The sequence below is a fragment of the Crotalus tigris genome, unplaced genomic scaffold (assembly GCF_016545835.1).
Source record: "Crotalus tigris isolate CLP2741 ecotype Arizona unplaced genomic scaffold, ASM1654583v1 scf7180000019200.1136910, whole genome shotgun sequence".
NCBI classification, from domain to species: domain Eukaryota; kingdom Metazoa; phylum Chordata; class Lepidosauria; order Squamata; family Viperidae; genus Crotalus; species Crotalus tigris.
The window spans coordinates 484,380-497,474 of record NW_024097429.1 but is presented as its reverse complement, the minus strand read 5'-3'; the positions used below and the strand labels follow the sequence as shown (position 1 = coordinate 497,474).

General features: G+C 37.3%; 1 protein-coding gene across 1 annotated transcript in view; it reads right to left on the bottom strand.

Moving 5' to 3' along the window:
• Positions 1-13,095, bottom strand: part of SMC4 (structural maintenance of chromosomes 4) — a 44,390-nt gene that overhangs the window by 15,025 nt on the left and 16,270 nt on the right. Inside the window, exons 11-14 of the mRNA XM_039361096.1 lie at positions 10,396-10,560; positions 8,338-8,571; positions 2,235-2,420; positions 516-677 (exon numbers count right to left, since the gene is read on the bottom strand). Coding sequence (XP_039217030.1) covers positions 516-677; positions 2,235-2,420; positions 8,338-8,571; positions 10,396-10,560 — 747 coding nt within the window. The remainder of the gene's footprint in view (positions 1-515; positions 678-2,234; positions 2,421-8,337; positions 8,572-10,395; positions 10,561-13,095) is intronic.

Below are 13,095 nucleotides of genomic sequence, written 5' to 3'. Positions count from 1 at the left end.
CCATAAAAATGGTCATAAAATCAGATCCATTCATAGAAGTGTCTTGACTTATGATTGTCATGACTTAAGATTGAAATTCCAGTCCCAGTTGCGGTTATAATTCGAAGGCTACTTATGGTTGACATAGACCTAAAGCTGCTTTTATTAAAACAGCGATGGCTACAAAATCTTGCAAGGCTCAGATCTAATTATTTAAAAATAATAATATTCCGAGCAGCTACTAAAGCACATGTGAGGCTCTGTTAGAGGATCACATAAAATTATTCAAAACATGGATAATTTTAATGGATACATAAATGAAAGCATTGATATTAATTATTGGTTTAAAGGCAAAAATTTTCATGTATCAAGATAATAAAAATGACATTAAAATTTAGTTCCAATTTTATATTAAAATTTAAATATCAGTCATTGGAAAACATTTATTGACTATAGCTATAATATAAAATCATTTTTCCAAATTAAAAAACCCTACCAATTACAAGAAAATTACAACAAATTAAAACCATACAAACCTTATCAAGAGCTATAAATGTTGCTACTCCTATGTTTTGCTTCTTTAAGAAATTAACACATTTTTGAGCTGTATCAATAGTATCAACAACTATGTGATCTAATGCTCCGCATGATGATGATATTGCAACATCGTATTTTTCATCTATAGCTCCCAAGTCACCCTGTTGGCAAAATATCAAATATTTAGTATACAGGTAAGAAACAGAAGTTAGTAACATGATACTAAGCAATATTTATTAACATATAAATACCACAAATTTCATTAAAACACACACTTCATTTTTCATTAAGAGAAATTAACATAATTTGCTTCTTTGTTCTAAGCTTCATTATTAAAATGTGTAGTGTGTAAGAGTCCAAAAAATTATATGCATTTAACTTAAATTAATTGAAGTTGTATAAGCACTGTCAATCAAAGCAAATGGCAGTACTTTGTTGTCTGAAGCAAATCTTGAAAAAAAGCTGTACAGGATTGGACTTGGAGGCAAATATACGCATCCCAGGATAATGTTGCAGGATCCAACTGGGTTGGTCACTGGGACCAGAGGTTTAGTCTTCCGAGGTTTCAGACTCATGCTGGAATGCACTCTCACCAGAATGTATACATATTCCGAGGATGGTTTTCCAGCAGAATCTGAAAGCTTGGAAGACTAAATATCTGGTCCCAGTGACTAACCCAGAATGGATTCTGCAGGATTGGACATCGATGAGAGACTGCCAGGAAAAATCAAGACAGTAAGCTAGAATGAGAAGTTAAAATATATAATAAATCTAGAAGATGCAATTGCAAAGTCCTTCCCTATTGCTGTTTGGAAAACATTGAGATTTCATGTAACACCAGTAACAGAATTCAGCTCAAGGGAAACTTTTATCTTATGCACAATTAATTCTCCAGCAGTTGTGAACAAAATCCTCTGAAGCTTAAAGATGTTTGAGTCAACATTTGAATCCTTTTCAGTATTGAAGGAACACGCCACTTTGTGTACATGCATGGGTGTGTAAAAGAATGTAGATAAATGCAGCCTGGTTTGAAATAAAAATACGGGGTAATGCTGCCAACTACAATAATATGATTTACACATAAGTTTTATGTGAAAGATCAATAATGGATAAATCACGGTATACCTTCATAGATTCCTTAGTAAAAATTACAATTTAAATGTTTTCAAAACTCTAATAAAATCAAGATAGTAGAACACTAGTTTATTGTAGCATATCAACAAAAACATTGAAAGGTATATGACCAAAGAACTGGATATCTAGCAGATGTTTAAAAATGAAAAGCTAATGTTGAACTTTTTTTTTTCCTGTAGAAAACCCTTGGAAACCAGACATATCTTTGAAGAAGGTTTTTTATATATACTTTTAGCTTTTAACAAACACTTCTTTTACATTTTCTAGCTTTTTATAATTTTGTTAGATTTTCATTAAATCAAGATATTTTAAATCCATTATACTTTTTAATGACTCTAACGCACTTTATGCTGGTATATGACAGTAATAAGGATATAATTTATTTATAATAATCTTTATTTAATAATATTTTACCTTAACAAGCAAATACTTTAATCTCCAAGCAACGGCCACAAATTAAGTTTTATTACGACCAGCCATTCCCTGATAACATGTTTTCTCAATGAATATAGTTCTTTCCTAAATTACAGTTCAAAAAAGGAGGGGAAAATAACAATATAATAAAAAAAAAACAAATAGCTTACAAGTCTTCCATATATTCCAGAAATATTTCCAGATTTCTTCTGCTGAATTAAGGCTTCAAGAACTTTTCCTCGGCTTTTATTTATTGCAAATGAACTTTTTGCTTCTTCTACTTTCTGACGTAGATCTCCAATGTAATATTTTAAGTCCGTCTCCTCTTTTATAAGTTTATCCAATTCATTTTCTTTCTTAAAAGAAAGAAATCAACATTATTTTTTTTTTAAAGTCTACACGCAGCATAACAAACTTAATATTTAGGAGTTACCTGAGTGGAGACATTTATGTTAGATATTACCAGAAAATATTTTTATAATAAAACTCTTACACAACCAATCCACCGAAACACTTATATTCACAACTACTTAAAAAAGTGGGAATTCTACTAAAAATTAATTGTACAGATACTTGAATAAGAAATGGAAAGTATATGTCTCCACAAGGGGGAAGCAAATGATGATACATATGTCATATCACACAAATGCCATAACTTATATATTTGCCTTAGGCATCAATACGACAGTATATAAGGTAATATTTGTTATGACATCACTGTATACATATCAGTTTGGATCATCATGACTTGCTGCAGATACATTCATAACATTTAATTTATGATTCTACAAATAAGATGGGGTAAAAGACATATCAAGCAATACCTAATAATATAACTGAACTTTGAAAAGTGACATAGGATAGTAATAAAACCATTTTTCTGCTGTTCCTCTTATTTAGTCAAATAAGCCTTCCAAATTTATATAAATTTATAAATAAAATATACAACTGCCCATATCATCAAAAGTGATTGGACAGTGTACAATAAAAAAACATTTTTGCAAATCCATTTAAACAGTAATAAGAGATAAAACAAGGCTATGAGAGGAATGATGTTACAATAGAACCAACATATAGGCTCCCTATTGCTAGGGCAGGCTTCCTGACAAAAACAGACTTATAAGTTTTTCTTTCTTACAGTTTAATTTAGTTTATACTTTCTTAATGTATTTATAGTTATCCTCTGGAAATTTTGGAACTGGAGCATTTTGCAATTATCTAAATGGATTGATGAATCTGTTGCAACATATTTAGATTATGTGAATATATGTAAAGCTACAAATTAGAACCCAAGAATTACACAAACATCATTTTTTTACATGGAAGCAAGATAACTAACAGCAGCAAGGTCAATACTTAATCCATTTTTCTATGAGGGAAAAGCCCATGCCAAGTTTTGAAATGATGAATTTAAGTTCTTAAGAGCATTACTTATAGAAAAGTGGGCAAAAGAAACCTATAAAAAGAAACAGTGGTTAAAAGAAAGGGAAATATCCACTGCTTAACCATGTGTGTGTGTGCGCGTGCCCAAGAATAGAAGGAAATGTCTTTGTCCACCATGGAAAAAAGGCATTCATAAGAATGATCTCCTACAACAGTGGTTCTCAACCTGTGGGTTGGGACCCCATTTGGGGTCGAACGACCATTTCACGGGGGTCGCCAAACAACACAGTCCGCCATTTTTTCCCCTTTTTCCTTAGCTGTGCCCCTTTTATTCTATTGACTTTTGAAAGCCAATAGAATAGACTCTCTTGAATAGAGTCTAATTCTATTGGCTTTCAAAAGCCAATAGGAATTGTCCAGGCTGTCTCTGCCCTGCTGAGCCCACCAAAAGTCCCATTCTGCAAACAGTGCTGCACCAGTTGAGTAGTCCTCGACTTACGACCTGTTGAGTAGTCCTCGACTTACGACCGGTTGGGGGGGGGGTCACGGCATTAAAAAGGTTGAGAACTACTGTCCTACAAGAATGAGATGTATCAGAGGGGAGGCTGGTAACAGTTAATATTTGAAAGAAAAAATATTCTGTAATATCTGTGGAAGAAATTTCTAGTGTTTAAAGCAGATCTGCTGGCAATACTCAACTGAGAAAGCTTGTGATAAATTGCTTAACAAAATATGCTGCTTTTCAAGAGTGCTACTAAGAGTTACTATCAGAGAGCATTTCACTTCAGAAGTAATAAATACTTTTGGGATCTGCTTGTTATGATGTTCTGAAGGAAGTCCAGAATCTTCAGAAGTCATATGTACATCCTCATCCATTCATACTAGGTTTTGTGTGCTACGTTAGGGATAACATTTCAAAAATAATTGTGGCCAGGATGCATTTCAGGGGCAAGGGGGAATCAACACTTTTAAGGGATGAAATGAATGCCATTAAGTTCCTACTAAATTAGCACACACATTTTGTTCCTTAAATTTCTCCATCCTATTTTGTTCTAAAAGAACCTAGGTGTCCAGTCATTCTGGGAGGGTTCCTAGAGCTACAAAACAAATGCTGAAATTTTTGTATTCATAGTCTATGGGCTGCAGGATAACTAGTTTCCCTTTTGGACGGGTTCTGGGGGGGGGGTGAGATGACATGGCTATAATGCCATCTGAAACTTATTCTACAGTTTGGTCAGTACTTAGAAAATTCACATGCCTATAGATGAATCCACAGATGTGCAAAATTTACCAGCATTCCATCCATTAGACAGAATTGAAATTGTCATTGCTATTTGCATTAGTTCATTTGGGTATTAAGAAAGGTGTGTCCTTGCATTAGGATTTATGTTGTTAGATCACTGCCATGTTCACAAGATACAAATTGGGTTCCTATTCTAACAATCATAATGCTGAAAGAACTTTGTAAGATAGTGGACATTCCTGTGATCTTCCCTCTAGTCTAGCCTCTCTTCTAGTTAGTAGTAAGTCTTTCTTTTTGTCCTTACTTTAGATCAGCGGTTCTCAACCAGTGGGTCGCGACCTTATTTGGGGTCGAACAACCATTTCACGGGGGTCACCAAACAATGCAGTCCGCCATTTTTTTCCCCTTTTCCTTAGCTGTGCTACTCCCTTTTATTCTATTGACTTTTGAAAGCCAATAGAATAGACTCTCTTGAATAGAGTCTAATTCTATTGGCTTTCAAAAGCCAATAGGAATTGTCCAGGCTGTCTCTGCCCTGCTGAGCCCGCCAAAAGTCCCATTCTGCAAACGGTGCTGCAAGTTGTCTGCAGCGAAGGCGAGCTGTCTGGAAGTTTCCACCCCTCCCTGCTGAGCAACTACTAAAAATGTAAGTAAAAGAGGGTCAAGGGTGGGAGGTGGGAGGCCGGCGGGCGCAGGGAGGGTTGCTGGTGCGTGTGGGGCCCAGCGGGTGCCTTACCTCCTTTGGGCTGGGCTAGCTGGTGGCCCAGCCGGTGGTCGGCCTGCTCCGTCACTGCCCCTTGCCAGCTACACTCTGCCGGCTTAGGGGGTGGCACCATGCATGCGCGGCGCTCCCGGGCAGGGAAAGTGCTCGACTTACGACTGGTTGGGTAGTCCTCGACTTACAACCAGTTGAGTAGTCCTGGACTTATGACCGGTTGGGGGTCGCTGCATTAAAAAGGTTGAGAACCACTGCTTTAGATCTAAATATTCAACCTTGAAGTGTCTGGATATTAGAATCAGTTCTGATTCAGAATCCATATTTCTGTTCTGTATTACAGCTGCTTCTGATGTAAACAATTGAGCCTGTGACTTTTATGGAGAGCTATGGGGTAGTTAAGGTAGAATCTGACATGAATGCTGCTGTCTTTCCTAACTCATTCACACTATCATAATTCTTCTTCCTGTAATGGAATGAGTTGTTTGATCCATAGTATGGAAGCTCTGGAAAGAAGGACATCCCTATAGTTGCCTATAAACAGTCAATTTTTTTTCAGGATTTTATGGGATCTTCCCCATTCTTGTTGATTATTATCCCAGAAGCCAATGCAGCACCACTAGAACAGCACTTCTTCTAGGAAAACATTTGTGGAATTGGCACCAAGAACCCCACAGTTCAATCCTAAGCTACAAATATTTTCTTCTATCAGAAACCACCTACTAGATATATTTGAGAATCTGAGGATTCAGTTGCATTTGAGCCCCTTATTTTGCTCCATTTCTGGTAAAAAATAGAGAATCTATAGCAGTGGTTCTCAACCTTTTTAATGCCGCGACCCCCAACCGGTTGTAAGTCAAGCTCTATCCAACCGGTCGTAAGTCGAGGACTACCCAACCGGTCATAAGTCGAGGACTTTCCCTGCCCGGGAGCACCGCGCATGCATGGTGCTGCTCCCTGCGCCGGCCGAGGCGTAGCTGGCAAGTGGCAGGGCGACCACTGGCTGGGCCACCAGCTGGCCCAGCCCAAGGGAGGTAAGGCACCCACCGGGCCCCACATGCACCAGCAACCCTCCCTGCGCCTGCCGGCCTCCCACCTCCCACCCTGGCCCTCTTTTACTTACATTTTTAGTAGTTGCTCAGCAGGGAGGGGTGGAAACTTCCAGACAGCTCGCCTTCGCTGCAGACAACTTGCAGCACCGTTTGCAGAATGAGACTTTTGGCGGTCTCAGCAGGGCAGACACAGCCTGGACAATTCCTATTGGCTTTTGAAAGCCAATAGAATTAAACTCTATTTAAGAGAGTCTATTCTATTGGCTTTCAAAAGCCAATAGAATAAAAGGGAGTAGCACAGCTAAGGAAAAGGGGGAAAAAAATGGCGGACTGCGTTGTTTGGTGACCCCCATGAAATGGTCATTCAACCCCAAATGGGGTCCTGACCCACAGGTTGAGAACCGCTGATCTATAGGGAAGCAACCTTAATTCTTATAATTATAATGTATAGATAGGCAACATATAGGATGAATAACAGCATTTCTTCACCAGCGAACTGATACTACTATTCTAGCTTATACTAAAACAGGGGTTCCCAATCAGGGGTGTGAGATATTCCAGGAAGTGTGAAAACTTGGGTTTTCAAAATTATAATGTATATGCATAGTTGTTGTTATTTCAAACTTTTGTAAGGGGCGCGAGAATATATCAGAAGCATTCTAGGGAAAGGTTGGCAACCACTGTACTAGAATATAGAAGACATGATTTGCTTTGCAGACCAATAAATTTAGGGTATTGGGGAAGTTGTTAAAACCTGTTATGGCTGACTAAAGGGAGACCCAGAAATGTGTGAAATATCCATACTTCACAGATCTCGTAATTTGAAGCAATAACAGTCATCTGACTTTCTAAAATATAGCAGAACAAACAATCACCCTGACTGTTGTGTATCGGTTAATGTGTGGATGTGTATAAGGATAGGACCACAAACTCAGACAAGCTGCCTGAATGTATATTGTGCATGCAAAATAAATTAGAATAACTAAGGAAAGAGTCATGAAAGACAAGTGGGCAGATGAATTCAAGCCTCCTTCTAGAATAGGCAAAAAAAAAATTTTTTTTTTTTGCAGTAGATACTATGTTAAGTCATAAGTTAAAGAAAAAAGTATAAAACATTGGCCAACTCCCCCCCCCACTCCCAAAGAATGGTCTCAATCATGACTGATGAGATGTTACTGCTGTGATACGTGAGTCAAGATTCACAATTAGGTACATATATTGAGGTATATTTCTGGACATTTATCTTTAATTCAGGATAACATATACTGGTTCCTAAGCAAATCAGCAAAGGAAACTAACACATGACAGTTTAAATGTTTGTTTAGAGTACATCTGAAGATTAATTCAGTTTATTAGATTTAGTTGAGCTTCAGGCCAATTTCACTTTTATTCTTTATGAAGAATAGAGTTGATATTCTATGCATCCTGAGATAGTATCTCTAACATTCCAGGCTTTCAGATTTCCCCTTGAGAATAAAGGAGCTAAAATTAAAATTTGAAAAAAAAAAAAAACAAAACCCTCTCATCATTCTTGAGACTAATTCTTTCCAGCATCAGAAACTCTGTCATTAAGAAGGTAAAAATGAATCATGAAGGACACATGGGAGTAAACACTAAGTGAAATGTACAGCCCTCAATTGTCTGATGCAGAATTTGCAAGCCTGTGACCCAAAAATGGCCCCAAGTTTGGTTCTTTCCACTCCCACAAGATCACATCAATGACTACATTCCTAAATGTTAAAAGACAATATCTGTTTTAAAAATATTTATTTTTAAAGCACAGTTTTTGATGTCAAAAAATTATCCACCCCAGATTTCTAGAACATCACAAATGAAGTTAAACATTTCAAATACTCAAAAATATTTTAATAAAATCTGACCTTCTTGAGTTCATTCTCTGTTTGAGGTAATTTTGATTCCAATTCTTTGATAGCAGTTAATCTTTCCTTACGTGTCCCTGAAGCAGTCTGAAGAGCATCTTCTGTTGCTTTTAGCTGAGATACAGCAGTATTATGACAACTAAGATACAAATCAAGTTCTGACTTGGCCATGTCAAAATTTGAACGTGCTTCATTAACTGTTTTGCTGAATTCCATTAGTTCTTTTTCTTTATCCTGAAGAGAGAGGCAGGGGAAAAACGAATAGATTTGTCTTACTATAGAAATTAATATATCTGTGGATTTCAACTTTCCATAACAATTTCTGCCAAATGTCATTCTATTAAGATATAAGTGTGCACAATGTTTTGAGATTAAAAGGGCTGTTTTGAATATTCTAAGCGGATTCCAACATCCTGCAATTGATTTTTTTTTCAAATTCCTTCCCATGAAAGTGCATTGGCCAAGTATCCTACACAAATATCATCCTTACTGCCATTAGCTGGAACTAATTAGAGAAGACAAGGAATGAAGGACAATCAAGCACACCAGAGATTGAGAACTACCTACACTACAGGTAATTCTCAACTTACAACAGTTCGCTTAGTGACCGTTCAAAGTTATAACAGCACTGAAAAAAGAGGCTTATGGCCATTTTTCAAACTTATGACCATCACAGCATCCCACGTGATCAAAATTCAGACACTTGGCAATTAACTCACATTTATGACACTTGCAATGTCCCGTAATCATGTGATCGATCCCCTTTTGCGACCTTCTGACAAGCAAAGTCACTTAACAACTGTGTTACTAATTTAAGAACAGCAGTGATTCACTTAACAAATGTAGTGAGAAAAGTTGTAAATTACTGGAAGACTGTTATCATATCACCCCTAATCTTTCTCTTTGTTAGGTTAGACCACGGGTCGGCAACCCGCGGCTCTGGAGCCACATATAGCTCTTTGAGCCTTTTCCTGCAGCTCCCAGCCTCCTCTGCCATTTGCAGACAGAGACCGAGACAGAGAGAGGCACTTGCGTCCCCCCTCCTCTGTGTGTGTAAAAAGGGGGGTGTCCTTACGCTGTTCTCTGACGAGCTGACAAGCTTATTGGGTGGAGCTCCTGCCTTGTCTGCGTCTCTGCAGGAAGCAAGAAGGGCAGAAGAGCCAGCTCAATAAGAATGTATGTCAGCTTGTTGGAGAACAGCCTGAAGCCAGCTTGCCAGGTGAGCAGATCGGAGAGAGGGAGGGGGGGAGAGAGAGAAAGAGAGAGGGAAAGGAGAGAGGGAAGGGAAAGGAAAGAGAGGGAGAGAGAGCGAGTGAGTAAGAGAGGAAATAGAGAGAGGAAAGAGAGAAAGACAGAAAGAGAGAGAGAGGAAAGAGAAGAGAGAAAGAGAGGGAGAAAGGAAAGAGAGAGAGGAAAGAGAGAACTCATGCACAGCAGCCTCTATTTCTTTTTAATTAAACTCTTCAATCAAGCTCCCTCCTAGTTTTGCGGCTCCCAGTGTTTTCTTTTCTCTGGGAAACGGGTCCAAGTGGCTCTTTGAGTGTTTAAGGTTGCAGACCCCTGGGTTAGATCTATCTAGTTCCCTCAATTGTTCATTGTGCGATTCAGCCTTCATACCCCTTATCTTCGTTGCTCTTCTCTGCACTCTTTCTAGGATTTCAACATCTTTTTTGTACCTAGTGACCAAAACTGGACACAGTATTCTAAGTGTGGTCTCACCAGTGCAGTATAAATAATAAGCATAATCCATGGGCTTGATATTTTTTTAAAATCCAGCTGTTTCAAAACTCCAGTTTTCTGTATATGTATCTACATATACAATTGTCATCTCATAATCATTCAATCTGTCCTTAAAATTTTTTTTAAAAAAGAACCATACACTGACTACATTAATGCTGCAACATATTTCCAAGAAATAAAATATAGTACCATAGTAATCAAAAGAATATGGACAACTGTATTTCATTATATAATTGATTGCTGGGAATTTACTGTTATTTGAATGGGCAAAAACAAAATACTATTTTTAAGAGATAGATAGATAGATTTAATACAAACCGCTTTCTCTTTCTGCAGTCCTTGAGTTTCTTTTTTAAGACTGTCCATAACTTCTTTTAGTTTTTCTTCCAGTTTTTCTTTTTCTTTTTCTTGAATTCCTCTCTTAGCCGTTGCTTCAGTAATTGCAGATTCACTGCTAGCAGGTACAGTTCTGAAGTCTTCTATCTATGAGAAGTCTAACATTAGTTTTTCAATGGAACAATTCCCTACTTTTAAAAAAGTTTTATGAAAATTTACAATCAGATTCTTTAGAATCATCCAAACCTATTTGGAAGATTAGGAGACATTTTGAAAATGTAAAGATTAGAAGAATAAGTCCCTACAAGCAAAAAGAAGCCTAGTTATGTAGCTTTGGATATTGCTCATTAGTTGTCTTTATCAAAAAACATACGTAGTATCTAAAGATCAGATGAATTTGTACACATTATAATTTATGCAGCAAGCATACCCTATTCATGAATAACAATATATAGCACAATTTTTGCAGAATGCATCCTAAAACAGACAGGAATTCTATGCTGTTGTACTTCTTTCCTCAAGACATTTTATCTATATACTTACAGTACTAAAACTTTCACTCTACTTATCTGTATCCTGCTTTGTCCAAATGCTGCATTACAGTGCAATAAATTTTAAATCAAGGTACATAAAATCAGCTAACTTAAAGAATGCATAAAAATTCAGGTGGAGTTGAAAATTCCAGAGTTTAGACCAGCGGTTCTCAACCTATGGGTCGCGACCCCATTTGGGGTCGATCGACCATTTCTCGGGGGTCGCCAAACAAGGCGATCCGCCATTTTCCCCCCTCGGGGGCGGTGCCACGCATGCGCACCGCGCATGCACGGCACATTTGTGTGACGGGGGTCGCCGTCACACAAACGTTGAGAAGCACTGGTTTAGACAGTTTATTCACCAATTTGTGACTGTTCAGTGTCCCCAGTCACATGTTCTCCAATGTGCCCTGCTAGTTTTCTATAAGCAAAATCAAACAGGGAAGCCTGCCTGTGATCATTTATATGTTGAGTCATTATTAAAGTTTGTTTGCCACTACAATTATCTTTATGATATATAATCTTCTTAGATTATCAAAGGCTATCCAGCATTGGGTAAAACACATATGATCAGCCTAAAATTTAATGTTTATTTCACTTATAATCAGACTGCACTATCATTCTTTCAAAGGATAACCCAGTGGGTAACAGGATTATCTAGTTCATAATACTTCACTCATTCAGAGTCACATTACATCATTAATAATTGGTTTGCCAGAAATAGTAACTAGTCTAAACATTTTACAGTAACTTTGCCTTAATGCAGATGTATTTCCATGTTTTTGCAGCAAAAGCTATATGCATGCCATATAAATATTTACATAAACGTAAATATAAAACCTAACCAAAAGAATGAACTATATAGAAACCATAAGTGAAACCTCTTTTCCTTGAACTACCTCATGGAAGAAATGTCTGCTGGTCAAGAATTCCTCTTAAAACACAAATGACATCAAAGTAACTGTGTCATTTGAATAATGACATCACACAAATGGATACAAATGTCAACTAATGACTTCATTTGAATGATGTCATTGTGTAAATGATGCATGTCACTACACAAATCACTTTAGATATTTGGTTCCAATTCATGCAGTCCATTGTATTGAGATTAGGCTAATAAGAGATTTCATAGTAATTACTGTATGTAGTTATGTTTCCCAAAGGAGATAAACTGAATCAAGTATGAACACAGCCTAAAAATTAAACTGTTCTTGGCTTATGATATGGAGGAATCTTCTCAGGGGAATAATCCAGATTTTGCAACTTCTTATTCCAGGAAGTTTGTTTAGTTTGGAGTTGGGTGTTTTTGGTCACTTTAATATACTCATGCTAAAATAGTTTAATTTAAAGACTACTTGACTACAAAATAAATTATTTAATATCTTTCTTAACTATTGTGAGAGGTTTGGAATATTATAAGGCAGATATTAACTGTAAATTAATATCACAAATTATTTCATTAAATAAATTGCTATATATATAGTAAAATTCCACCATTATATAATTTTCCTGATTCTCTGAAGATAATTTTCATAAATAGAGTATGGAAAAGTTAAAAAATATTTTGAACAAGTTTTATTTAAATGGCTACTAGATATAACTTAGTGATGTTTATTCAGTTTATATTATTTAAAGTTTGGATGTAATCCTAAAAATGTTATCAAATACTAATGTTAACTTTATTATATATATAGAATCTGCCTAAAACCACATGCCTACAGATAAAGAAATAAAGCCTTCGAAAGATTGTCTAAGTCAGTGCTTCTCAAATAGTGGGGCGCGCCCCCAGGGGGGGCGCAAGGCTCCGTAAAGGGGGGCTCGTTTGACCTCGGCAAATACTGTCATATTGGATTTCTAGATCGAATCATCCGACTCACTCGCAAGCGGCGTCCCACACGGCATTGGTTGCCCAGCAACTCTAGAGCTGAAGAGAGGGAGCAGCGCGGCGCGAACACTGAAGATTGTCCCAGCGCAGCCCCAGTAGCAGCCTGACGCGGAGGACAACATGACCGCCAACGCACGTGACACATGCAAAGGATCCGATTGGATAGACATGATGCTCTATCCTGATTGGCCAAACCCGCCCATGTGACTTTTAGACCCGGAAATCGGTCGTCTGTACAGAAAAAAAATACAGGTCTCGGCT